At 38.9% G+C, this 27,732-nt stretch overlaps 1 protein-coding gene and 1 long non-coding RNA gene across 3 annotated transcripts in view; one reads left to right on the forward strand and one right to left on the reverse strand.

Annotated features, from left to right (window-relative positions):
- Positions 1 to 10,770: 10,770 nt before the first annotated feature.
- The window catches only part of LOC140529761 (dimethylaniline monooxygenase [N-oxide-forming] 2-like), a 40,625-nt gene continuing 23,663 nt past the window's right edge, over positions 10,771 to 27,732 (reverse strand). Inside the window, exons 3-9 of the mRNA XM_072648667.1 lie at positions 27,526 to 27,714; positions 20,762 to 20,924; positions 17,657 to 17,799; positions 17,328 to 17,527; positions 16,319 to 16,671; positions 14,474 to 14,546; positions 10,771 to 12,771 (exon numbers count right to left, since the gene is read on the reverse strand). Of these exons, the coding sequence (XP_072504768.1) occupies positions 12,426 to 12,771; positions 14,474 to 14,546; positions 16,319 to 16,671; positions 17,328 to 17,527; positions 17,657 to 17,799; positions 20,762 to 20,924; positions 27,526 to 27,714 (1,467 nt within the window). The 3' untranslated portion in view covers positions 10,771 to 12,425. The remainder of the gene's footprint in view (positions 12,772 to 14,473; positions 14,547 to 16,318; positions 16,672 to 17,327; positions 17,528 to 17,656; positions 17,800 to 20,761; positions 20,925 to 27,525; positions 27,715 to 27,732) is intronic.
- The window catches only part of LOC140529764 (uncharacterized), a 57,023-nt gene continuing 45,871 nt past the window's right edge, over positions 16,581 to 27,732 (forward strand). For both annotated transcript variants that reach the window (XR_011975669.1, XR_011975668.1), the window contains exons 1-2: positions 16,581 to 16,667; positions 17,338 to 27,730. This is a non-coding gene — a long non-coding RNA (uncharacterized lncRNA). The remainder of the gene's footprint in view (positions 16,668 to 17,337; positions 27,731 to 27,732) is intronic.

The raw sequence follows: 27,732 nt of genomic DNA on the forward strand, positions 1-27,732 counted from the left end.
GGGTAACTCAACTCCTTCTCTCCTGTCTGCTTCCCCCTCCCCTTTCTTCTCCTCTCCAAAGGACGGTAAATTTGGATGGCCAAAAGATGCCCAGTTGACTTAGGTTTTACTGACACCTCGCCTCCCCTCCCTTCACCTCCCCTCCCTTCCATTTCTCCTCTTCCGTCCAGTCCTGTCCCCAAACCTTAAACTTAACTGCACTCTGATACTGGGATGCCAATTGGTCCCTGCCCAAGGGCTCCTCTTGACCTTCCTAGCTTTACAGTGATTATCAATAGCAACTGTTGCTGTTTCCCACCCAGCCTGATGGCTTTCTTTTTCTTGGCCTCATCAAAGGGGCCATGCCATGGCTATTTCTTAAACAAGCCTATTCAATGAATGCAAATTGCCTCACCCTAAGTGAGTGCCTGCAAAGACCTTGGCCTAAAGGCCCAAGGTCTCGCAGTGCTTCCTGGGTAATCTCCAGTCATCCTTATGAATATCTGGTCACTGGATTCAGATGGCTCTGGAGGAGAAGTGAGGCTGGTGACCTGCACAGTCCTCTCTCACTCAAAACAAAGTCAAGTGCAAGTCATGTCATCATTTCTCTGATGGCATGGTCTTCTTTGGCAGCAGAGTGATGGGGTTCAGACTCTGGGAGCCTCCTTGAATCTTCCCACTTAATCTGGCCTTTCTTACTCAAATCTAATCTTCCCATTTGTTCAGGTGGTTTGAGGAACCACATCAATATCTGTATTCATTCCCATACTGCCCCTATCAAGCTCTCTGGATTGCCCCACCTGCTTCCCACCCAGACCCTCCAGTGTCTGATATCTCATGATAGCCTCCAGCCGTTTCCAGCCTTTGACCCTCCTTGGATTCCCTCCTTGGACTTCTCCTCTAGACCTTCCCTAAACCCCTCCTCCCATCACCCTGGACTACCAGAACCCCCCCCCCCCCCCCCCCCCACAATCCCTCCTATAGTCTTTTCTGTATTTTGTTCCATCTCACCTCCATGAAGGTGCTCAGGTTCAATCTAGCTCAGACTCCATCTAGCTGGGATTTTATCTGGCCCGCTTGTGAATATAAGAGTTACAAATGCTTAGGCTCCTCAAAAGCCAATGCAATTTGGCAAATCTTTAATAAACTTGGTTTTCTTTAACTTTAAGAAGGCTTGAGTCGAATTCATTTGAGTATGACCCGGACTGTCAGTATTGTGGGGTCCCCATCACCCCTAAACCTCGTCAAAAGGACAAACATAATTTTCTCTGCACAAGAAATCTAAGTTATGACTCTTTACTCCCATAACTTAATGATTTCTCCTGCAGGGTCATTATCAAGATATCCAGAAAATAAGTGACTATCATTCAAAAGCAGGCCATTCAATATTCCTTGTACTAACTTGAGATAAGAGCATGGAAGGGGTTTTTGTGTTGTTTTGTGTTATTATTTTCCCCCAGGATTATGAAGGATGGAGAGAATTCTTCTAATACATTTCTGTTGTTCAAAGCTCAGCTACTAAATAAGGACAACTCCTCTTTCATCCCACTGCTAATGGGCCCACTCAAAGGTTCCTCAGCTCCAAGGGGAATACTTAATTTTTACACTTCCTGATCCAGACAGCTCTGCCCCAGTCAGGTGGACAGGCTTTATTTACTGCTTATAGATGTGATAAATGGATTGTCCAGATACTGTGATCCAAATTACTTACATGGAGACAACAGAGAACAAGACATCAGCCTAGGAGGAATTAATATTGGCCTGGGTTTCATCATTTTAATGTCCTTGTTTCAGGTAACAGGAGGAGCAAATAACATTTTAGACTCAATGGAAGAGACACTGCCCTTAGAGAAATTGTGGACTTAAATATTAACTTGTTGATTAACTTATTCCAAGAGTAAAATTTTAGAGGAACGATCTGTGATGATGATGTGCTTGCTTTTCTGCAGGGCTAGAATTTAGGACTGTCGATTAGTAGCTGGAAGAAACCTTTGAAGTCTGTTAGGACAAACTTTTTTCATTTTTCTGGTAAGAAGAAGGTGCAGACATATGAATTGACTTAGGCTAACACACTTAAAGCATTGGGGTTGATCCCCTAGAACCCTCATTCTAGACTCTAAGATCTCTGTTTGTCTTCATTCACTTAAAACCATAACTTGTGAGCCCTCTCCAATGTTTACCGTTTCTCTCATCAATCAGAGGACACAGTTAGTTTGAAGCAATGACATTTAATGAAATAGTATAATAAAAGAAATTAGACTAAAATATTCTTCCCCTCAATGGAGGGCACTTTATGTTTTGCAAATGAGCACACCAGTGGAGAGAATGGCCATGAAGAAGGATAATGCATGAACATAACAATGGAAATCCTTGTGGAGAATAAATTCACATAATTCAGGTGGTATAGAATCAGAGATGCCCCACTGCTCATTCTGGGCTTATTCTCTATTGGACTTGGAATCTCTCTTGGGACTTTTGTTAAATTGCTGAATCAGTCTGCTGTCCTGTTTATCTCCACTGTTATTTTGGTTATTTCTGAGCAAATAGTCTCAGCTGAGCATCACTCCATTGGCTATCCAGCAGAGAGGCTGGACACATTGTTTTGCTCATTGTTGTTGACTGCTGGACATCACAGTCAGGGGCTTTATTCTATACTACTCTCTTCTGGACTGTTTTCATTATGGCTACTTGTGGAGCATCTCAGTTCCAGTCTTCAGTGATTTAATAGCTAAGAATCTTTATCCTGACGGACAACTCTTTAGTCATAGCTAATAAGAGCCAAGCAGGCTAATATTGTCTTTTCTTAGACCCCTGTGTCTGCACAAAGACCAAAGCTCTCTGCTGCACATAACTAGCTAATAGTCTTACTTATCCCAGATCTTGTCTGGTTTAGCATCAGTATACCAACTAGCATTTATAAAGATGACAGGTACTGTGTTAAGCATGAATATAAATTTGAACCAGAATAAACAATAAGCTAAGAAGGCAGAATATTTTTCTGCATCCATTTAGCCCATAATTTGTCTTTATTATGCATACCTGTTATCAGTAAATCTTCATTGCTTTGGTGCTGTACTTTGACCAGTGAAAATCTCATCCTATCTCTACATAGGTAGTAGATAGCAGAGCTGGGATTTGTACCAAAGTTCACTTATTCCAAATCTAGAGGTCCTCCTGCCATGGCACTTACTGGGGGTAGTTGTATGATCTTGTCATCAGCCTGATTTTAAGATTTGTCATTCTTAACATGGTTTTAGAGGAATCCTAAAATACTAAAGCTGAAACGGACCTTAGGGGTCATCTATTTAAATCTAGTGATCTTTTTTTAACTGATGAGTACAGAGAGGAAGGCAGGTAGGTGGCACAATGGATACAGCACTGGACTTAGAATCAGGAAGACTCAACTTCCTGAGTTCAAGTCTGGATTCAGATACATACTAGCTGTATGACCCTGGGCAAGTCACTTTACCTTGTGTGCCTCAGCTCTTCATCTATTAAATAAGCTGGACAAGGGAATGGCAAACCATTGTTGCATCTTTGCCAAGAAAACCCCCCAAATAGGATCGTGACAAGTTGGATATGACTGAACAACAACACAGAGAGGAAATTGAAGCCCAAAGTAGAGAAGTGCTTTGCTTTATAAATGGAAAGCCCTATGTAAGTGTAAGTTATTACTATTTCTGTTATTATTGCTCATGGTCATACAGATAATGAATTGGCCTGGCCTTTATGTTATTGCTAAATGAAAGAGTTGTACTGGGTTTAGTTAGTCTCACTATTATAGTAAATGGTCATGTTTTGTCATTTCAGTGGGTATAGGGTCATGGATCTAGAACTGGAAAAGATTTTTAGGTCATGTAGTTGTGATGAGGGCTGGAAAGGGGGATGGGATGGATGAAATTGTGAAATCCCCTTAAGACCAGAATAAAGGGGCAGATTGGCTGTAATGAATTTGTGGACTCAAGCATTCTTGAGGTCAAGGTAAAGATATATTATGCTTCTCAGCAGACAAGAGTTTTCAGGGAACCTGCAACCTTAGAGGGGTACAGGTAAAGTTTATAAAAGCTATTGTGTAGTAAAACATGTGCCAAATATGCTAACTAGATGATTCAGGGTGGGATTAGGGAGTGTTTAAGAAGTAGTTAGTTCTTAAAGGAACATGCACTTTTAGCATCTGCTGTGCAGATAGTTTACCCAGAATTCATTGGGAAATAGCCCAAGGGGGAGCTACATGGAGGTATGGTCACTAAGTCAACTAATGGTCAGGACTGACTAAGTAATACCAGGCTGCTCTTATCAATGTCTAGGAGTATGCATATGTCTCAAGTCTAGGATACATATGATTGGTCAGTGAGTAGGTTGTTATGACCCAGTCCACAGCCAGTTCAGCCAATACACAGTTGGTTCAGACTAAGGGAGATAGCAGTTGATGCTGGGGCAGGCAGTTCTTGGGCTGGGGATAAACTGGCTGGGATAGTGTTTTGAGGCTAGGGAGAAATGTGATTTTTAGAGAGAAATGTGATTTTAGAATTGGGGTCTAAGCACAGGCACCCAAGCACACTATCAGGAGCAGGGGAATGTGTCCTTTATGAACCCTTCCTATTCTATCATATTGTTAATGACCTTTTCCATCAGACCTCACATTGTATTTTGTTGTTGGAAGCAATGGAAGTGTAAAAGAAACAACAAGTTGGTGGTTGGGCTTCAGTTACTTTTTTCCATAAGAAAAAAATTGTGCTGCGTTCTTTGAACATTTTACTTTTTTTTAAAATTAATTTATGTATTTTTGGTTTTCAGCATTCATTTCCATAAGATTTTGAGTTCCAAATTTTTTCCCCATCTCTCCCCTCCCCCATCCCTAAACACTGTGCATTCTGATGACCCCTTCCCCCAATCTGCTCTCCTCTCTATCATACCCATTCCTTCCCTTATCCACATCTTCTCTCTTTTCTTGTAGGGCAAGATAGATTTCTATATACCCGTTACCTGTATTTCTTATTTCCCCAATTGCATGCAAAAACAATTCTCAACATTTATTCCTTAAACTTTGAGTTCCAACTTCTCTCCCTTCCTCCCTCCCCACTCATCCCTACTGAGAGGGCAAGCAATTCAATATAAGCTATATATGTGTAGTTTTGCTAAAGACTTCCATTTTAGTCATGTTGTGAAAGACTAATTATATTTCCCTCCATCCTATCCTGCCCCCTATTTATTCTCTCTTTAGACCTTGTCCCTCCCCTAAAGTGATTACTTCTTATTACTCCCTCCTCTTTTTTGCCCTCCCTTCTATCATCCCCCATCCCACTTATCCTCTTCTCCCCTACTTTCCTATAATGTAAGATAGATTTTCATACCAAATTTAGTGTGCATGTTATTCCCTTCTTAAGTCAAATGTGAAAAAAGTAAGCTTCACTTTTTCCCTCTCAGCTCCCACCTTTTCCCCTCCATTGAAAAAAGCTTTCTCTTGCCTCTTTTATGAGAGATAATTTGCCCTATTTCTCCCTTTCTCCTCCCAAAATATTCCTCTCTCACACCTTAATTTTATTTTTTTAGATATCATCCCTTCCTATTCAGCTCACCCTGTGCCCTCTGTGTGTGTGTGTGTGTGTGTGTGTGTGTGTGTGTATGTATGTATAATCCCTCCAACTACCCAAATACTGAGAAAAGTTTGAAGAGTTATGGATATTATCTTTCCATTTAGGAATGTAAGTAGTTCAACTTTAGTAAGTCCCTAATGATTTTTCTTTCCTGTTTGCCTTTTCATGCTTCTCTTGATTCTTATGTTTGAAAATCAAATTTTCTATTCAACTCTAGTCTTTTCATCAAGAATGCTTGACAGTCCTCTATTTCTTTCAATGACCATTTTTTCCCCTGAAGTATTATACTCAGTTTTGCTGGGTAGGTGATTCTTGGTTTTAATTCTAGTTCCTTTGACTTCTGGAATATCATATTCTAGGTCCTTTGATCTCTTAATGTAGAAGATGCTAGATCTTTTGTTATCCTGATTGTATTTCCACAATACTCAAATTGTTTCTTTCTGGCTACCTGCAATATTTTTTCCTTTATCTGGGAACTCTGGAATTTGGCTACAATATTCCTAGGAGTTTTTCTTTTGGGATCTCTTTCAGGAGGTGATCAGTGGATTCTTTCAATATTTCTTTTACCCTCTGTTTCTAGAATATCAGGGCAATTTTCCTTAATAATTTCATGAAAGATGATATCTAGGCTCTTTTTTTGATCATGGCTTTCAGTAGTTCCATAATTTTAAAATTGTCTCTCCTGGATCTGTTTTCCAGGTGAGTTGTTTCTCCAATGAAATATTTCACATTATCTTCTATTTTTTAATTTTTTTGGTTTTGTTTTGTAATTTCTTGGTTTCTCATAAAGGCATTAGCTTCCACCTGCTCCATTCTAATTTTTAAAGAACTATTTTCTTCAGTGAGGTTTTGAATCTCCTTTTCCATTTGGCTAATTCTGCTTTTTAAAGCATTCTTCTCTTCATTGGTTTTTTTGGGTCTCTTTTGCCATTTGAATTAGTCTATTTTTAAAGGTGTTATTTTCTTCAGCATTTTTTGGGGTCTCCTTTAGCGAGTTGTTGACTTGCTTTTCATGATTTTCATGTATCACTCTCATTTCTCTTCCCAGTTTTTCCTCCACCTTTCTTACTTGATTTTCAAAATCCTTTTTGAGCTCTTCCATGGCCTGAGACCATTGCATATTTATTTGGGAGGTTTTGGATGCAGAAGCCTTGACTTTTATGTCTTCCTCTGATGGTATCCATTGTTCTTCCAAAAGGATGGAAGAAAATACCTGTTCACCAAGATAGTAACCTTCTATAGTCTAATTTTTTCCCCCTTTTTGGGCATTTTCCCAGCCAGTTACTTGACTTTTGAGTCCTTTGTCAGGAAGAAGGTATACTCTGGGGACCTGTAAGTTCTCAGTTCCTCCAAGGTGGCACAATCAAGGGAGAGGAGTTTACTCCTCTCCTGGCTTGTGCTCTGGACTGGGAGCTACCAAAGCTTTTCTGCCCAGGATCTACAAATAGAATTCCCTTTCCAGTGCCTCCACCAGCTCCACTATGCCAGCACTCTTCCTCACCCCAGGACCTCCACTCAGGGCTGAGACTCAGATCAGCAGCTCAATTCCCCCAGGGTCTTTAGTCTGGCAGCTCCAAAATGGACATTCCTGCTGCTTCTGCCTGGGGCTAGAGCTAGCAGAAAACCCTCCTCCCTTCTCACCCAGGTGTAAAAGCTTTCTTACTGACCTTTGAAGCTGTCTTTGGCATTTGTGGGTTGATGGATCTGGGAACTGCAGCCACTGCCAAGGATTCCACCATGAGACCTGCTCTGGTCCTCTTCCTGATGGTGCTGCGCCACCAAGTCTGGGCTAGGCTCCAGGGTCTGTGGTCTGCTCCCAGTGTGATAGACCTTTCCTATCAGCTTTCCAGGCTGCCTTGGGCTGGAAATCTCTTTCATTCAGTCATTTTGCAATTTCTGCTGCTCTAGAATTTGTGTAGAGTCATTTTTTACAGATATTTTATGGGCTGTGGGGAAAGAGCTGTAGTAGATGCATCTTTCTACTGTGCCATCTTGGCGCCCCCCCCCCCCCCCAAACTTTTTGCTTTTATCATTGTTGTATTGTTCCATTTTGGGATATTTTCATAGTTCCTTGTGGTGGTGGGGAGCTGTACCCTTGTAAGTTTAATGTAAAGCTAATGGTGGATGAAGGGAAGAGTTAAAGATCTTCCCCATCCACTAATAGGCCTTAGATATCTTTTGTTAATTTCTAATGAGGCACAGGTCAAGATGGTTGTGTTCTCCAGCCCTAAAAATGAGTATATATATGCTGAGATGAAATTTTGCCTTGGGGCTTACCATTTTAAAGCCCCCTGACTTTAAAAACCCAGATGTTGGTGCTTCTCTCTCTGGTAATAATGTATGTATTGTCTATGATTAGACAATTGGAAGTAAGTCTTTCTGTTTGTGATTTCTGCTTGCAATTTCTGTTTGTATTTTCTCTGAAGTTCTGGGTGCTGACTTTTTCCTCTGAACTAAGTGAATGGTACATGTGCTTAATTAAAATAGATTGTTGAACCCTCAAAAGTTGCTTTCCTCTTAGAAAAACAGATATAAGAACTTGTACAACAAGCCCTTCTGTGTATGCCAGGGTCCTTGCTATTACAACCCTATGTTTCTTTTCACTCCCCCATCTTTTTAGGATTCCAAATACAGGTAAACACAGCCTATTGGGGCTCCTACCCAGAGTTCCTTGACCTCCTAAGAATACAAGGCAGGATGTGTACATGTGTGTGTGCATGCACACACATGCCAGTCACAAATGGCTTGGTCAAATAAGAGATAGAAATTTACTTAATAGGTCATTTAGAGAGATGGACCTCGGCCTACTTAATAAGACACTGCATGTTGAGAATTTCCTAGTATATATGGTACTTCCTGTCTCATTGTTACAACTCTGAAATTGTGCTAAGTTCTTATTCTTCAATAACTTTTTCATAAAGATTCTGATTGGCAGTTTGTTTTTGATCTACAGTATCAGAAGAATCTTTGACCCTGATTCAATTAGACTCTGGTTGACTGGCCCCAGCAGGGTTGGCAGCTGAGAACAACATGATTATACTGCACCTCTTGTATGCAATGTAAATCTTGCATTTCCTTTTGCTAAGTGGCCACACTTACAGGAACATATGTTAAAAGCTGAAAGGGACCTATCAGTAATTTGGTCCAACTCCTTTACAGACAAGGAAACTAAGGCCCCAAAAGGTGAAGTCTGTTGTTTAGATAAGTTGCAGAGTAATATTTGTACATAAGTTTTCTGACTCCAAACCCAACACCCTTCCTATTGTCTTTCCATGTTGAACCTTCCCAGTTCTGAAGACTGGTTTCAAAGTAACCCTGGTAGATTGTAAGCTGCTTGAGGAAAGAGAGTGTCTTTTGCCTTTCTTTGTATCTCCAGTGATTAGCACAGTGTCTGACATATAGGAGACACTTATTGAATGACTAAATAGACTTGAATTTGTTTACTTCTTATTGGGTCCTATATCCAGGAACTGTGGGATATATCCTTGTTATCTGCTACTATGAATTCTTGCCAGTTTCTGTAGCCACCAAGGTCTGGATCAGTGATTATTTCTTCAGGCTTCCAGTCTCTTACTTTCTCATCCCTGCATATACCACACAATACCATATGAGGCTTATGCCCCCCAAATCCCAGATCTGCTCCATTTTCTACTTGCCTCCTTAGGCAATATGGTAGCCATCTGTTCCTGGGGGCTCACTATATTAATACTGAACTTAGTATAGGCACCTGATCAATTCACTCTATTACCACTTAAAACTCTTGAATTCGAGATCCTCTATCCTCTGCCACTCAGAAACTGGGATTACAACATGTACCACTATGACCAGTGGTATTGATTTAATCTTTAAATGTTCTTTTATGATAAGAAGAAGCTTGTTTTCTTTTCTCCTCTGCAGACTTGTGATGTTGGTAAATGTGGGGACCTTAAGTGTCTTTCCAAGGTTCACAAGGCCAGAATATTTCAGAAGCACATTTCCTAAGATCCAAGGTGGGTTTCCACTATACCACAATGTATCTCAAAATAGCCTAGAGCTGGATTTGTTATTTCATTGATATAGGGAACTCCCTGATGAGAAGTCATCCTCTACCAATACAGATCTCTACCTTCTCTGTGATTTATGGTCTTGAAGAGTTACTGAAGCCTGTAAAAGTTTATTGACTTCCTTGTCCATAGACAGTCTGAAGACACTAGCAACACCTCAGACTGCAAGAAATGGGAGTTAGCTATAAGAATGAATTTGGCATTGAGGGTTAGAAAAGATGACTGAAGAATTTGTGGACTCATTTTTTCATTAACAGGGGGAAAAAAATCTACCTGGCATGGTTTGGGAATTGGTGTTATCATAAGATAGGGAGATAGAAACTTAGGAGAGGCAGCATTCTGTAATGCATAGAGGGCTGGATTTGGTGTCATGAAGATTTGATGTCACTTAGCATTTTTGTGACTGTAAGCAAATCATTCAACCACTGGGGATAAGATCTGTAGCATTTCCAGGGTTAGCATGGAGCTGCAAAATGTAATCTTACACATAATCAAATATTATATGGCATCAGCCAAGTTATTGTTAAATGGACCTTAGGCCTATCAATTTTTGTATCATATAAAAACAGGGCTGTTTTCCAGAAATAAAGCCCCTGTGCTTTGCAAAACGCCATGTATTCCACATGCTTGGAAAGATTTTTAAGGATTTCTCTCTCTTCCTGAAAGATTTCTGGAAGAGAAAGTTTGATTAGGTTGAGTGAATGGCATTCTTTCTGAAATATGCATTTCCTTTCTTTTCTTGTCCTATTAATACTGTGTCAAAATGTCAGCACTTAATTGCAGTATATGTTGAACATGAACATTAATAGGATTTATATTTAATAATTGGCCAAGCAGTTTTTCGTCAAGAAACAACCACATATACCATTTGCACTTTTCCCCACATGTCCAAATATCCAGTCTCACCTCTTCTGCATGCCAAAATGTTGCAAAAAAAGGATCTCTCTCTGAATAATCAAAAATACATATACACAGCTGCTTTGAAGCCTCAACAGAAGAAGCCCAGGTCAAAATTATGAATAATTTCAACCAAAGCTTTGGTGAACTGAAGAGAGAGTTTTGCTCTGACCTCAGACATCTCTATGCTTTAACCCGTCTTGGAAGTATTTCTATGAATGGCTCTAAAAATAAGTCATAGATGACGACAACAATTTAATATTTTCAAGTTTATTGACACGTGAAACCTACAAAAAGCATTGGAGGCATGATTGCAAATATAATTAAGTGCTCTGTTGATCAAATTATTTTTTAACAAAGTGCTCCATTAACAATAGTGAGGTTTATTAATGGTGATTGTCAATACCTTCTTCTCCCCCAATAATTAAATACTTATTAGGTACCAGCAGACACTGTGCTAAGTGCTGGGAATACAGATACAAGTAGAAAGAAAAATTATCTGTGCCTTCAAATAGTTTACATTCTGATGGAGGAAGACAAAACAAAAAGAAGGTTAAAAGGAAGAGACAAAAAGGTGCCCAAGGGGGCTGGGAAAGGAAGTCTAGAGTGGAGCCTGGAGAAGAATGAGACATAACTGGCCTGAGTGCCCTCTGGTAAGAGCTATCCCATCAGAGGGAGAGGCTACAGTGACAGAAGGCACTTCCAATTTGGGAATTCCAGGGGTGGAACATAGTTTCAAGATGAAGAGCTGGGGCATGGTAGAGGAAGTCTAGAATGCATAGCATCATAGATTTAGACCTGGAAGGAACTTGAGAGATAATTTCATCTGACCCCTCATTATATTATATTTGAAGAAACAGAGACCCAGGAAGATTAATGTAGGTATGCCCCAGGTAAGACATAGCAGAACTGGCTTCTGAGCCCCAATCTTATGATCCCCATTCAGTTCTCTTTTGATTGTACTCTGCCTATTCATGTGTGCTGCTAAATGACATATAAAAAACAGCAGGTATTCTTGCGCCCGAAATTGAAAGAATGTGATGATTTATTAAACATTAAAGATTAGGTGAAAAGATGAAATGGGTCCTTCTCATCGATTTCTGTTCATCTGTATAGTCTCTGTTCAAATATTTCCCTTCACTGTTTTAGAGACTTTGCCCAGAACTTGATTTTGGCTTCAGAACAGAGAGGAATTTATCAGATGGGCACCAGATTGGAAGGCTGTCAAGAATGTGACCGAAGAGAAATTGTTGCTAAATAATCTTCTACTCTTTTGATTATCTTACAACTTAGAATTAAGGGATGTGTATGATCTATGGCTTTTTCTCCTATAACCACTACATGCTCATGGCTGGAAATAATAGCTATTATGCTCTATGCTAAAAAAAAGGATAACATTTTAAACTTTTGTCACTCACTGTGGGAAGGATGGAATGGTAAAATATTTCTATGTTATAATTAGTTTTTAATATATTATCTATAAAGCTGGTTTATAAAAATAACTCACTAATTTTCCTCATCATCATTTTTACATATCTTTTATCATGATAAAATTGGGTATATAGTCAGAAAGTTTTCAAGCATTTTTTCCACATATATATTTATGCATGTATATCTATATAGATATATATTTGTCTTCAATTCGACAACAAATATTTGTTAAACTACAAGCTCTTTGAGAACAAGGACTGCCATTTGCCTTTCTTTATCTCCTCAGTCCTCAGAAAATTGACTCGCATACAGTAGGTGCTTAATAAATACTTGTTAAGCTGATTTGACTTGATATTAGGCACTTGGTTGAGAAAGATAAAAAAAAACACAGAATAGTACTTATCCTCAAGGAACTTATATTCTTTCTACTAAAATCCAGCAATCTGCCTCCCCCACCTTTCATAACTAGGGCCCAGACTTAATGAATATTGAAAAAAATGGCCAACAGAACAGTAATTAGGGCCAGGACTTTCAGCAAAGAAGCAATAGAAGCCATGGAAGAATCCTTCACCACGCGAGTCTTCAGAGGTTTCAAAATCCTCTTCTCCTGGGTAAAGATGGCATTTCTGGCTTCCTTCCACTTCCCAGGGCCATCAAGGCGATACTGATATGGATTACAGGGTCCAAAGTAAATTTTCAGGGCCAGTTTAGGGTCTTTCATAAAGAGTGAGAGAATGTCAGGTTTGACTCCTATCTCTGTGGCAAGTTCATCCAAGTAGTCTATGTGATTGGTTTGCAACGTCTGGCTCAGGCTTTTTCCAAACCTTAATGCAGAATAAAAAAAATACAAGTATCATAGGTTATATTCAGAAGTATCCAAAAAGATTTCACTCTTTGAATTATTAATTTCCTTTTTTTCATACCCAATAGAAGGTATGAGGCTCTTACATAGTTACATCACATAATCGATACCTTTCATTGATGACTCTAAGGGAAAGCAGCTATTTCTATGAAATAATTAATTTGGTAGCCATGAATCAATTCAATTAAAAATCACTTAACCTGCATTTATTAGGCACTTACCTATGTGTCAGGTAACAACATTTATTAAGCAACGTTCAGTGCTAGGCACTTGGAGAAACAAAAAACAAAATGAAAAACATTGCTTTTTTCTAAAGATTTGGCCACAACCTTCATCTTGTGGGATTATTTAATGGTGTAGAATTATTAGTCATTCATATGATTCTCATTCACCATAGTCATTACCCTTAAAGACCTCCTTGTACTGCACCTTTCATATTGTGTCTACTCAGTTTCTTTTCTTGGTCTCAGAAATGTGACATGGAAAATTTGCATCTAAACATTCTTTTGAATAGCTTATCATAAGGTCAGGATCTGTTTACTTTGTTCCCTCAACTTTTTAAATCTCTTTATGAGGACACAAGGGTTTCCAAAGCATTACATCCCAAAGTGCCATATCCAATAGAATGTAAGCTCCTCGAGGGAATAATTTCTTTTTTGTCTTTGTCTTCCTAGTGTTCAGCACATTTCCTGGCTCAGTGATGTGCTCAATAAATACTTATTGATTGTATTGTATTGTATGGTACTGTATTACATTCTATTGTATTGTATTGTACTCTAGAGTAGGGATGATTACTGGAACCTCTGTTTGGCTTGATACGTTTTCTGGCCACGTAGGATTACAGGACATGGACCTTTGTTAAATTGCAAAACCTCTCTTGGAATGGGATGTGGAACAGGCTGCTCCTGGCTGAAAGACATGAACCCTTCTCATTGGTTCCTAGTTACTAGAGCTATCTCTTCATGGTAGAGTTGTGGAGAAGAAAGAGATCTGCCTGCCCCCTTTCCATTTTGGATAACGTCACCAGAGAAAACCAAGTTAAGTCCTTAATAATTGAAAACTTCAGAAAGAGGTAGCCATCTTATTTTCCTGTATCAAGAAGGGGTATGGCTCATCTTAAGTCAGCTGATCATTAGGAGTCCCATCAGTTGTCTTGTGTCCCATCAGTTGTCTTGGTCCCAAACCTATAATCTCCTCAGTTTGGTTGGGGAAACTCTTTCCCAGACAATTATAATGGCTGATACCATATATTCTTTGATCAGGGACTCCCATGATCCACCCTTTTCACTTGTATCATATGCAAATTTTAAGGACAGTCACCTTTCAATGGAGTCTCAAGGACCATAGAGCATTTTTTGTAAGCAACAAAATTCTTGCCAAAAAAGGCAAAGATGATCATGTTACTTGAAAGTTGAATCCAAAAGCCTAAAATATCTGACCCCAGCCCTCTACTCTTAATTCCTCATGACACCCAAAGGCATATTTCCTAGAAACTTTACTTTAGCCTAACCTCCCTCCACTCCCCAAAACTCTATGAAACTTTCTCCAATTTAAGCTTCAAGCATCAGAGGTAAGGGAATTGAAGGAAAGCTTTCATTCTCAACAGGAGTTAACATCTCTAAGCCAAATGGACTTTAATTGATTAGTCACATGCTATTCCTTACAGTTCAATTCTTTTTTCATTTCTCTTCTCAATGCTTGTCCTCATAGCGCTTTCTGAGGGTAGTGTACACAGCCCTAGAACAGAAAAGGTAGATTTGTGATGATTTGATCCCGTAAAGATACTTACTGTGCAAGTTGGTCATACTTAAATCTTTTTGTAGTCACAAGTTAGGAATGTAGGTTCATAGTGACAGAGGACCACAATGTACCTGCCGAATTTCTCTCATCTAAAGAGATGCACCAGCAGTGACACTTCAGAATGTCTGAAAGCCAAGTTAAACTGGGCCAATAGTCAGAAATGTCTGATGACAAAAACTTTTAATTCTACAGAAACAATATACAACCAATATTATAATTAAAGGGCAGCTGAGTGGCACATCAGATAGAATTCTGGGCCTGGAATCAGGAAGAATCATCTTTCTGAGTTCAAATCTGACCCTAGACATTTACTAGCTGTGTGGCTCTGAGCAAGTAATTTAACCCTGTTTACCTCAGTTTCCTCAGCTATAAGATGAGCTAGAGAAATGGCAAACTACTTCAGTATCTTTGCCAGGAAAACCCCAAGTGGGGTCACGAAGAATTGAAGATAACTGAAAACAACTAAGCAAAAATACAACTAATCAATGTGACAAATCCTCTCATGGGGCTTTCATAGGTAGTTGAGTGAGATTGTAATAGCGAATACCTCCTGCAGAATGGAGTGAATTCTGTGGCTATTTTCTGGGTGACCATTGAACCTTTATACAATAGTGGCTGGGCTTCAAATGGATGACTATCTCAAAAAGCAAGAAGTCAAGAATGGCCATACTCCTGGATCTCTTGATTCTAAGATAATCCAAAGAATTTGCAGAAATCAAAGAGCCCAGATTTTGAGATTCAAATGATAATTCTTGTCAACTGGAATCCTAGGCTTTCATAGTACACCTGAATGGATTCTATGCTCCTTCTGATGATTTCCCCTTTTGAAAGGAATGATGATAGCTGAGTTACAGAGCAATAAGTGGTTATCGAACTGACCTCTAAGCCTCTATGCAAATCCCCCCCCCCCCCCCCCCCCCCGCTCCTTACCATGCCCAAGTCCCTCAATTTCTCAGAGCCCCAAGCCTCTCTCTAAGACCAGGCGTGTCAAACTGGAGGCAAGCAGGCCCCCAGGGCCTACAAAATTCCCAAAGAAATGCTTAACAAAAATCAATAAAAATACAGGGCAACACAGATAATGTTAATTTGTGGTTTTCTAAGCCAATATGCAGCCCACAAATATAATTTCTACTAGGGTTTGATACCATTGGCTAAGGTTCCTTTGCAGAGAAAGTGTTGACTTTCAGGAGTTCCATACATCAATGATCCTATGGCTCCATTCCCTCTCTCCAATTATAACGGACATTTCTAGAGTGACGTGCAGTTTAAAACTACTTTGCAGAAATTATCTCATTTGAGTTTTATAACCACCATGAGGCAAGTATGAGAGTTACTAATATGCTCATCTTACAGATTAGGAAATTGAGTCTCAGACTCAAGTTCAAACAAACAACTAGTAAGTGTCATCCATGGAATATGACCCCAAATTTTCCTTATTCCAAGTCCAATACTTTATCTTCTATGAAACACTATCTCCCTCACAATTGTAGCGATAGCATCTCTACTGGGGCCAGCAAAAAAACACATGAGTTTTCCTGTAAGTGATAAGTACAGACACAGCAATAATGCACAGCATGATATTCCTTCTTGTGGGTTGTTCAGGTAGGCAGAAATGCACCTTTATGGTGCCCACCTATTAAGCAATGTTTTTGCTTTTTACTTTTAATTTCTGGATTTTAATTCCTAACCACAATTGTATGCTCATTCACCTTTGAAAACTCTTGTCACCCAGCGAGCTTGGAGTTCAGAGGTTGGGAAGATGGATCCCAGGGGCTGGATGAGGCCAATGAATGCTAGAGTTGGTTTCTCCAGGTCCGGAGGGAAAATGTATTTGTACAGTTTCACCTGGTTGTGCTCCACTTTGAAAATGGACTCATCAAGGAAAGGAAAAGAAATCTGATATCCTGTGGCAAAGACAATCACATCAATGTCTTCTGTACTTCCATCCTCAAAGATGGCAGAGGTTTCTGTGAGCTCCTTTACTGTGGTTTTTACTTTGATGTCCCCATAGAGGATTCGGCTGGGAAGATCATCATTCAACACTGGCTCTTTCATCAGGTACCTAAAGCACACCGAACAAAACACAACAAAACAGGATAGTTTATTTGCTGAAATGGTTCAAGCTCATTTTATCTTATAGGAGATAGGCCCTGAAAAAGTTTTCTCGAAAATCCCTAAAACTCTTTATAATTTGCTCAGTTTCCACCAGCCCTTATGATCTAGTTCAAGTTGTGTCCCATGTGCCCTGTGCTTCTGCTCCATTAAAAGGGGGTGATAAAGAGGATAAAAAAAATAAATTATTTTTAATAAAATGAAAAATAATAAAATTGTATAAATAATACATAAATGTTTTATATATTATCTATACTTGTATATAGATTATATATTTATATAAAAATAAATTTAAATTAAAAGCAAAACAAATAACAAAAATAAAATAAAAGAGGATAAATAAAGAAAAATGATGGCTATAAATATCAGGACAAATTTATCCCCTGAAAGTACTGAGGAAGAATGCCAGTGTATACTCTTGATTATCAGTTTGGGAGTAATTGAAGTACTTATGTGCTACCCTTCCTTCTGATGCCTGCCTCTGCAAGGAACAGAAGCCTCTAAAGGCTAGCATCTGGGAGAGGGTCATTGGTGCTCTTTATCCTACAGATACTAGTGTGTTTGCCTGTCAGGGAACTTATCAAAGGAAAGTAAAAATCACTCTACTTGTTTTCAGGTACCAAGCCATAGTTTTCATGGTCAAACCACCGATTCATCTGCGTCTCCATCATCCATTTCACAATCTTCAGTGGGAGGGTATTTCTGAGCATGGTGCTGAATCTGGTGTGGAACACCATGTCCCAAGGATAGCCATGGTCAGAAATTCGGCTCATGACCCATGAGCCATGCCTGGTACTCATAAATACCTGAAAAGCAATACCAAGTAGGGCTGAACATAGGCCAATTTGGTCTGTACCACTCAGGTGACAAATCCCAAATTAGGTTTTGCCTCCAGATTTTCACTGAGACAAATAAGGTTATCTAAAACATCACACCTGATCAGCCTTCTCACATAGCTCAACTGCAATATCTGAGCCTGAATTTCCAGATCCAATCACCAGAATTCTCTTTCCCTCGAATCCTTCTGGATTCTTGTATTGGCGGCTATGGAAATACTGGCCTTTAAACCTCTCAATACCTGTAAGGGAAGGAAAAGAAAAAAATATGAATCTCTTGGTAGTCCAATTAGGTCAATGTGATATCATTTTCTTGTAAACCAATTTCCATTTCTGTTTTTGCCTTCTAGGTTCAGTAAGCATTCTCTCCCTCACCCCCTCTCCCTCCCCGTATCTGTTCTTCAAGTTAAAACTTCAACAATGCCAACAGACAAATGCAAAGAGTTAACCCCAGAGCCAATATTTGAGCCTGAGGTGTGTTTGCCCTTTTGAATCTCTGGACTTTTAACTTGTGTCCTGGGGAACACAGAGTCAGAACTCAAGGACTGAGGTTTATATTTTTACTAGGAATAAGCAAACATTCTTAATCTGAGGCCAAAATCAAATCCTTGCTCTGTACATTAAACTCAGCCTGTTCTCAATTGGCCTGCTACTTAAACTTATCCCTTAAATGTTTCAGAGCCCTCTCTAAAATGGGATCCCATTTAATACAATATTCTTGTGAAATAGGAAATTGAGCAGATGCTATTACTATTCTCATTTTGCATGAGGGAAAAAACTCAGGAACAGAGAGGTCACATGATTATCTCAAGCTCATGCAGAAAATTAGTGACAAAGTAGTGAGGTCAGGTGAGCTCCTTGAGGGCAGAGACTGTGTGTTGTTTTGCCTTTCTATGTCCAGAATTGTAGTGTACTAGATAAAGATCTGACCTTAAGAAATCAGCTGGCCTCAGAAAAGTAAGAACCCTGGCTTCAAGTTCTATTTCTAATACCTTCTGAGTGTATGACGCTAATAAAATCATTTGTTGTTCAGTTTTATTTTTTCAGTCCTGTCTAACTCTTCCTGACCCATTTTGGGGTTTTCTTGGCAAAGATATTGGAAGTAGTGTACCATTTCCTTCTGCAGCTCATTTTACAGATGAGAAAACTGAGGCAAACAGGGTAAAGTGACTTGCCCATGGTCATACAGCTAGTAAGTATCTGAGATCACATTTGAACTCAGAAAGATGACTTTTCTTGATTCTAAGCTCAGTATGCTGTGCTCTATGGTGACACCTGGATGCTAAATAAAATTGTAGGTCCTGTAAGGCTTAAAAAAAATCACCAGTATTAGAAACCATATAATGTCTTACACAAAGGACCATACATTTAGAGTAAGAAGGGATCTTAGAAGTAATTTAGCCCTACCTCTCTCATTTTACAGGTGACAAGACTGAGAGGCGGGAATGATTTACCAATCTAGGTAGGATGCAGTAGAACAAGGATTTGAATCTAGGTACCCTGAATCTAAATCTAGTGCTCTTTCCATGGTCCCATGAAAATAGGAGGGAGCTGCTTACTAAATATTTATCAAATTGGATTAAAGATGCCTTTCCTTTTGCCATCCATCAGTGTGGTAGTTGTTCAGTCATTTATAGTTGTGTCTGATTCTTCCTGACCCCATTTGGAGTTTTCTTGGGAAAGATACTGGAGTGGTTTCCCATTCCTTCTCCAGTTCATTTTATAAATAAGGAAACTGAAGCAAACAGGGTAAAGTGACTTGCTTAGGGTCACACAGCTGGTAAGTATATGAGACAAGATTTGGATGAGCCTTCCTAACTCCAGACCCAGCTCTGTATCGATCTACTGTGCCACTTACTTACTTCTCGGTATCAGAGTAGAATCCTATAAAATACAGATTTCTTTGATGGTTATTCACTGTTTCTCTGAAGAGAGTAGAAATCAGCTCCTTGAGGACAGGTTTTCCATCAGTTATATCTTTATAATTCCCTGTACCTTGCACTTAATAGGTTATTAACATTTAAAATGTTTTTTTTTTAAACTTGAAAAGCTGAATGAGACCATTTTAGATTATATCTAGTTATTTCCCTGATAGCCCACAGGAATCCTATGAACTGTTGGAAGAAAATGGTGGAAAGTAATGATAGCCAGCTGTCAGCAGCAATTATCCTCCCTCTCTCTGACATTACATAATATCACCCTCAGTCCCTAATCCTCTCCTCTTTCAGGAGTCTCTTCTAGAAATTCGACTTCTTCCCAGCCTGAGTATATTCCCATGGGCAGAGGTTGTGCTTGCTCTCTTCCCTTCTCTAAAGAACCCATTAGACTGTCAAGTACTTATGCATGTTTTTGGGGAGAAGGAGAAAGGTCAGAAAAACACATGGTTCAAAAGATAACCACATTTCAAAATTGACATAGGAGAGGGATCTTAGAGCCCTTAGGGATGCTTTTTGGCCTTGGATAAAGGCTGCTGGTGAAATGTCTTACCACTTGATGACTCAGTGAAATCTGATGACCCAGACGTTTCAACTGAACTACATGAAGAGTTTATAGTGGTAAATCATTGAGCGGAAACCACTGAATCACACATAAAATCAAGTAGCCTGGAGGAATTTCAGTGGGTTAGGAAAATCAAATCCTTCTTTGTGTTTTCCCCCTTGAACAACAAGGGGATTGGAACTTTCTTGTACCTTTCTGTGCTTATCCCTAACTCCAACATGATTCCTGTAATGGCTAAGGTCCAAAAGCTGCTTGTCCATATCCATGTCAGAGTTTAAAAAAACAACAACAAATAGGTCCCAGGAAAATCTCTTTACATGATTAAGTACTTTCTCCTTGTATGTTCAGGACTCAAGTAAGCAAAAAGAAAGAAAGCTAGAAAATTGAAAATGTTTTATATGATCTACAGAAGTCCAATGATGAAGTTGACAACTTATCTATAAAAGAAGAGAAATCCCATAAATAATATCCTAGGGAGTGGTCTGAAGCATTATGGAGATTAAGTGACTTTCCTCAGGGTCCAACACTAACTTCACAGGTTCAATACCTCACAGGTAGGATTCAAACCAAGGACTTCTTTATGCACTAAACAACATCCCATGCTACCTTTTCCAGCTTTAACATTGTGAGGTTTATCTGTTGCCCCAAACACAAACCAGTTGCACATATATACTTGAAAAGAGTTTTAGAAAATTCAAGGCTCACCTGGAAATGAGCTTAGTGGTATGTTGGAGAGTATGTGATGACCGCTACATACCATAACTGCATCAAAGGTAGTTGACTCCTCCTTCCCATTTCTCTCAGTAATAACATCCCATTTGCCAGTAGAAGAAAAATTGTTGTGTTTTTTTACATTACGCACAGTAGTCTGGAATAAACAGAAAAAAAAAGTTCTGTTATTCACCAGTTCTCTAGACAAGGGGACAAATCTAGCCTACAGCCTGTTTTTGTGTGATCCACTTCCTGTTTTAGTATTACCCACATACTTAGAATGGTTTTTACATTTAAAAATAAAGTTTATTGGGAGCCAAGATGGCAAAGTACAAGTAGCAACACAGCAAACTGTCCTAATATTTCCCTTCAAACAACTTTATAATAACTCTTCACATCAAATTTTGGAGCAGCAGAGCCAAAAAAAGGTCAGAGTAAGACATTTTTCCAGCCTAAGACAATGTAGGAAGTTTACAAGAAAGGTCTATGACACCAGGGCAGGATCTTGCCTGAGGTGAGGCAGGAGCACCAATGGTGGGCCTTGTAAGTGGCTCAGAAAATGGCAAAGGCAGCAGCAGCAGTAGCAACAGTTTTGGAACTCTCAGCCTAGAGAAAGTAAGGGGGTCAGACAACTGGTCAGAAAGTGATTTGCCCAAAGGGACCCTTTGCTGGCACTGAATACAAGTGGTGATGATTGGCAACTGTATTGCCCATACATAATTCTAGGTTGCAGTTTTAGGGCAGAGAGGAATGCCTTTTGCTGATCACAAGGGAATAGGGGCTCTGGTCACAGTTCCAGGGCCAAGAAAAGTGCTAGTGTTTGTGGCTACAGAGGGGTAGGATCCCTTCCTGGGTAAAGACCGGAGTACAGACCCGGAAAGCAGTGACCTCACTTCTCCTTGGAACACACATTGGAAGCATCAAAAATTTGAAAACTTGAATTATCTCTGAAAACAGCAGCATGAAAAAAGCCTAAAACTTGGGACAGTGCCTCCCCGTCACCAGGTGAGCTGAGTCCAACTTTAACATAAAGCTCAAAGTCAAGAAATAGGCTGGAAAAATAAGCGAACAACAACAGAAGAACTTGATCATAAAAAGCTACTATGATGTCAGGGGAGACCAAGACATAAACTCAGAAGATGATGATAATGTGAAAAGAGCAACAAACAAAGCCTCAAAGAAAAATGCCAGTTGGACCAAAGCCCAACAATAATTCCTGGAAGCATTAAAGAGTTAAGAATAGTAGAGGAACAATTGGGAAAGAAAATCATGCAAGAGAATTTTGAAAAGGGAATTTACAGCTTGGTAAAATAGGCACAAAAAAATACTTTAGGCAAGAACACCTTAAAAAATGGAATTAGCCTATTGGTAAAAGTGGCACAAAAATTAACTGAGGAAAAGAACTCCTTAAAAGCAGAATCAGCCAAATGGAAGAGGAGATATAAAAACTCATGGAAGGAAAGAACTAATTAAATAAGCAGAATTTGCTAAATAGAAAAAAAAAGGTACAAAAACTCACTGACAAAATTTCCTTCAATATTAGAGTTGGGCAATCAGAAGCTAATATTCCAAAAGACATCAAAAAACAATTAAACAAAGTCAAAAGAATAAGAAAATAGAAGAAAATGTGAACTATTTCATGGGCAAAACAACTGACCTGGAAAATAGATGGAAGAGAAATAATTTAAAAATTATTGGACTTCCTAAAAGCCATGATCAAAAAAAAAAAAAAAAGAGCATAGGTATCATATTTCAAGACATTATAAAGGAAAATGTCCTAGTATCTTACATCCAGAGATTATTATAGAAATTTAAAGAATCCACCCATCACTTCCTAAAAGAGATCCCCAAATGAAAACTTCCAGGAACATTATAGTTAAATTCTGGAGCTCCCAGGCCAAGGAGATAATATTACAAACAGTTTGAAAAAATTCAAATATTGTGGAATCATAGTGAGGATCACACAAGATTTAGCAGCTTCTACGTTAAAGGAGGAGAGGGCTTAGAATATGATATTCTAGAAGGTAAAGAAGCTAAGATTATAACCAAGAATAACTTACCCAGGAAACTGAATATAATCCAGAGGAAAAAAAAATAGATCATCAATGAAATAGAGGACTTTCAAGCATTCCTAATGAAAATGCCAGAGCTGAATAGAAAATATAGCATTCAAACTCAAGACTCAGAAGAATACAAAGGTAAATGTGAAAGAGAAAATCTTAAGAGACTCAATAAAGTTTAATTGTTTATATTTCTACAGGGGAATATTATATTTGTAACTCCTAAGAACTTTATCATTATTAAGTTAGTTAGAAGAAGTCTATATCAACAGAGGGTATGAGTGTCAATAAATTATGTTGGGATGATCTTAAGAAACATGAGGAGGTGAGAAAGAAGGATGCCTTGGGAGAAGGGGGAAAGGAAAAGGAGAACAGGGAAAATTATTTCACATAAAAGAGGCACAAAAGGAAGAATGTTTACAATGAAGAGGAAAATAGGAAGTTGGGGGGCATTGCTTGAACTTCACTGCCCTCAGAATTGGTTCAAAAGAGATAGCCCCCTGGAAGAACTGGCACCTTAGGGTAGACAGAAAAAGACAGTGGGACTGGATTTGGCTCCCGAGCTATGGCTTGCCAACCTCTGCTCTAGACCAATATCTATATGGTTTATTATAATAACGCTTTCACCAGTCTCTCTGACTCTAGTTTTCTCTGATGCCAACAATCCTTCACAAATTACTCAAAAGACTGTTTCTTTTATCTATTTTCCCAAGGCCTATCATGATATCTGGCACATATTAAGTGCTTAATAAATGCTTGTTGATTGATTAATGCACAGGGTCATAAACTAAGAGGCTGTAAGGATTTTAGATGTGCTTATTTTACATATGAGAAAACTAACGCCTAGGAAGTGATTGTCATACAAGGAGCAGGTATCAGAACCAAGCTTCAGACCCAGATCCAGATTTCAAATATAGTACTCTTTCTTCCATACTATGTTGTATCTAACTGGTTGGTTCCTTCTAGAATGTCCATTCTAAGGAAAACACTCAGGCTAGGCATATCTTCATTCTTCTCTAGGCTCCACTCCTGACTTTCTGGACTTTCTCCACCAGCTCACAGAAACCTCCTCACCCTGGAAGTTCTTTCCTACCCCATGGTCCCTTTTTCTGATTGGCTGGTTCCTCCTAGAGTGTTCATCTTAAGGAGAGTACACAGGTTAGTCATATCTTCTTTCTTCTCCAGGCTCCACTTCTATGTCTCTCTAGTACCTTCTCCCTCCCTTCCATTCCCCCCAAATTTAACTTTCTAGGTATTCAATTATGAGAGGCAATACGGACTGAGTTACCTTTTCAATTACCTTCCCTTTATGCATTATCTTTCCCCATTAGAAGGTATTGAGGGCAAGGACTTTATTTGTATTGTATTTTCATCTCTTAGCACAGTGTATAGCACACCACAATACTTAATAAATACTTGTTGATCACTTTTATTGCACTATTGCCCTGCTTAACAATCTTCAATGGTTCCCTCTGGCACGCAGGATCAAAACAAACTTCATAGCCTGTCTTTTAAGACCTTTTCTAGCTTTATCTCACACTATTCCCCTTAATTCATTCCGTGTTCCAGACAGACTAGACCACTAGATGCTGTGTGATCTCATCCTACCCTCTATGACCTTTTAGCATTCACAAACGATGCACCCCATGCCTAATACGTCTCCTTCTACACCTTCCATTAGTTGAAATCTTTCTCTTCCTGCTGAGACCAGCTCTTCCAGGGGACATTCTCACATTAAGTCAACAGCTACTATTTACCAGGTACTGTGCTAAGTCCTGGGGATGCAAAGAGCCAAAAGCATGGTCTCTGACCTCAAGAGTCCACCTTCTAATGGGTGTGACAATATGCAAACAGTCATGTTACATACGGATAGGGTAAATTTGAGGCAATATCAGAAGAAAGGCAGGGAGAAGGGAAAAAAAGTAAGGGGAACCAGAGATGACTACTTCTTCCTTAGAAGGAGTCTGAATCTCTCCATTTCTCCATTACATTCTACCTTTATTTGTAAGGACTTGGATATATGTCTTATCCCTACTAGTCTGTAACTTTATAATGACAAGAACCATGCTATTTTTCATCTTTGCATCCTCAGTGCCTAGCATAATTCATGTACATATTGGGTAATTAATAAGTTTGCTGAATTGTCCCACATCCTATTCTGGCAGGAGGGAGAGATATAAAGCTCTGATGGCTTTTTATCTGAGTCAGTTTCAGATTGATTAGAAAAGAGACCAATGAGTGAACTCTCCTCAGTTCTTAAAATATTAGAGCAGGCAGGGATTTCAGAGAACATCCTATGGAGAGATTCTTAATTGGAGGATCCATGAACTTTTTTTTTATTAAAAAATTGACAACTATTTAAACACAACTGGTTTTGTTTGTTATTGTGTTTTATTTTATTCATTTAGAAGTGTCATTCTGAGAAGGTGCGCGTAGGCTTTACTAGACTATCAAAGTAGTTCACGACCCCCAAAAGCTAAAGAACTCCTACTCTAGTTGGACCCTTCACTTTAACCTTGAAGAAAGACAAGCAAAGAGTGGTGAAATTATTTGCCAAAGGGGTCATAGCGTACTGAACCAACAGTAAGGTCATCAAATATACATCATTTGTTAGATAAAAGAGACCAGTATTTTGCAATACTTCAACAAATAGTGTTGCAGCAGGAATTACTCTTTTAATCTACAGTTAATGACTGTCCAGTGTTTGCAGGATACTATATTAAGACCTGGGGGAGTAGTAAATGTAAGAAAGTAATAGCTTATTCCTTTAGGAGATTACATTCTGGTTGGAGAGACAGTAGCAATCAGTCAACAATGGCCAGCCCTATGACTGGTGCTATAGGCAAGGAGACTTTTAAAGAGCAAAAAGCAGGTGAAATGCTACTTAAATGAGCTTGATAAGAAATAATTGCTACACTGTACACACATCTCATTAAAATAGTGCTACTTTCTTCAAAAGAGTCATGGTTTCATTGGTATGAGCATGCTCTTTACTGATGGAGATTAGAGATGGTGGGGAGAGAGGGAAGGAGAGAGAGAGACAGACAGTGTGAGAGGGAGAGAGAGAGAGAGAAGAGGAAAGGGAGTAAGAGCTTTTTTTTTCCTGGTTATTGGTTTAAAGCTTTGAGGAAGGGTTATAAAAACTGCATGTCTTATAGTGATATTGGGAGCACTAAATATTTATAAATAACTATACATCTGTTATGGCAGATATTTACAAAGTATTATATAGCCCTTCCAAGCTTGCCTCCAACCTGAACTGACTCCTGGCCCTACCACAGGATTTAGAGCTAGAAGAAACCTCAGAAACCATTGAGGCCAATCTGCTCATTTGCAGATGAAGGAAATGGGTACCTGAGAGATTCAATCACTTGTTAAGTCCACTTAGGTAGTTGTTAATGGCCAAGTGGGAGTCTACTTTGATCTGGAGTCAGTGTTTCTTAGGTGTCTAAGGAGTTTTAGGTGTCTAAGTAGTGATTCTTATAATTAAAAAATCTTCCTTGTGTTGCTAATATGGTTGTGTATGTATGTTTGTGTATGTGTGCATATATGGATATTCTGCCAATTTATTAGTCATTACTGTAACTTAAATTGTTACCTTCCTTACAGGATGGTTGGGATGAAAAGCTTTGTTAAACCTTAAAGTACTTCAGAAATGAGAGCCATTAGTATTATGATTCCTTGAATGAGGACAAACCACTTAACTTTCTAGAACATCAGTTTTCTCATCCATAAAATGGGGATGATAAGCATGCTTATAACATCTCCCTTATAGAGGTCTTGTGGAGAAGGTATATTGCAAAGTGTTCTAAAAAGTCATCATATTATGCCAATATGAACAATGATTAAAGAATGGATTTAGTCATCAGATTTCTAAGACACCACCTGTATGTCAGGATTTCATGGAAAATGCAAAAAAATGGCCCATTCATGTGATTTTTAAAATAGTTACCTTCAGTGAAAGTCAAGCTAAAATCTTTTGGTGGGAACATCGGTAATAACCTGAACAATATTGGTTTAAATAAAAATGATGTTTGTAGAGTAATTTACAGCTTCCCCATAATAATTTCCTAGTTTGATCTTCACAGCAATCTTGTGAAGTAGATAGTGAAAGCATTATTCCCATTTAACAGATGAGGAAATGGAGCCCCAAGAAGGAAAATATCATGAAGTTAGGAAGTAATGGAGAAAAGACTAGTCTTCTGAGTCCTAGTCTTGCTCAAGCCACCATATACTATTGTCTCCTACAATGGGAACTGTAATTAAATGAATAGCCTTACTTTTCACTTCCTTTCTTCCTCTCTCAGGATTTAGTTCTAGCATCTCTCCTGAGCTCCTATCCCGCATTGTCAATGGCCTTTTGGATATTTTCAGTTGGATGCCTTACAGACCTTGCAAACTCATTATGTTCAAAATGGAATTCATTATGCTTTCTTCCTAATTTTTGCATTTTTCTTACAGACATCAATATCTTTTTAGACTTCCAGTTGTACTACAATAGAGATGAAATGAGTTCTGTATGGGTACACATGTAGACAGTGGCTGATCTAGGCTTCAAATCTGACATCTTTTATTCTTAGTTCAGGATTTTTTCCCTTTGTTCTATTCCCTTGTAGAATCCTTAATATAGAACATAGCTCTATTTAAATAGGAACAGAGCTTAAATATATAAGACATTCCTTCCAATATGTAGGGTACCTGAAACTGAATATATTTCAGGAGATCAAACTTCTGAGCAAAAATCCGGAAATATTCCAAGAGCTTAGAGTTGGGTAGGAAGTTTGGAAAATCATCAGGCATTGGAAAGTCACTGAAACAGGACATTTCTTTGCAGGTGTTGGTGATAACAGACTTATAGATGCTAGCACGGCCTTCCTCCACTTCTTCCTATAGACAAAAAAAAGT

This window comes from Notamacropus eugenii, chromosome 2, assembly GCF_028372415.1.
Source record: "Notamacropus eugenii isolate mMacEug1 chromosome 2, mMacEug1.pri_v2, whole genome shotgun sequence".
NCBI lineage: Eukaryota > Metazoa > Chordata > Mammalia > Diprotodontia > Macropodidae > Notamacropus > Notamacropus eugenii.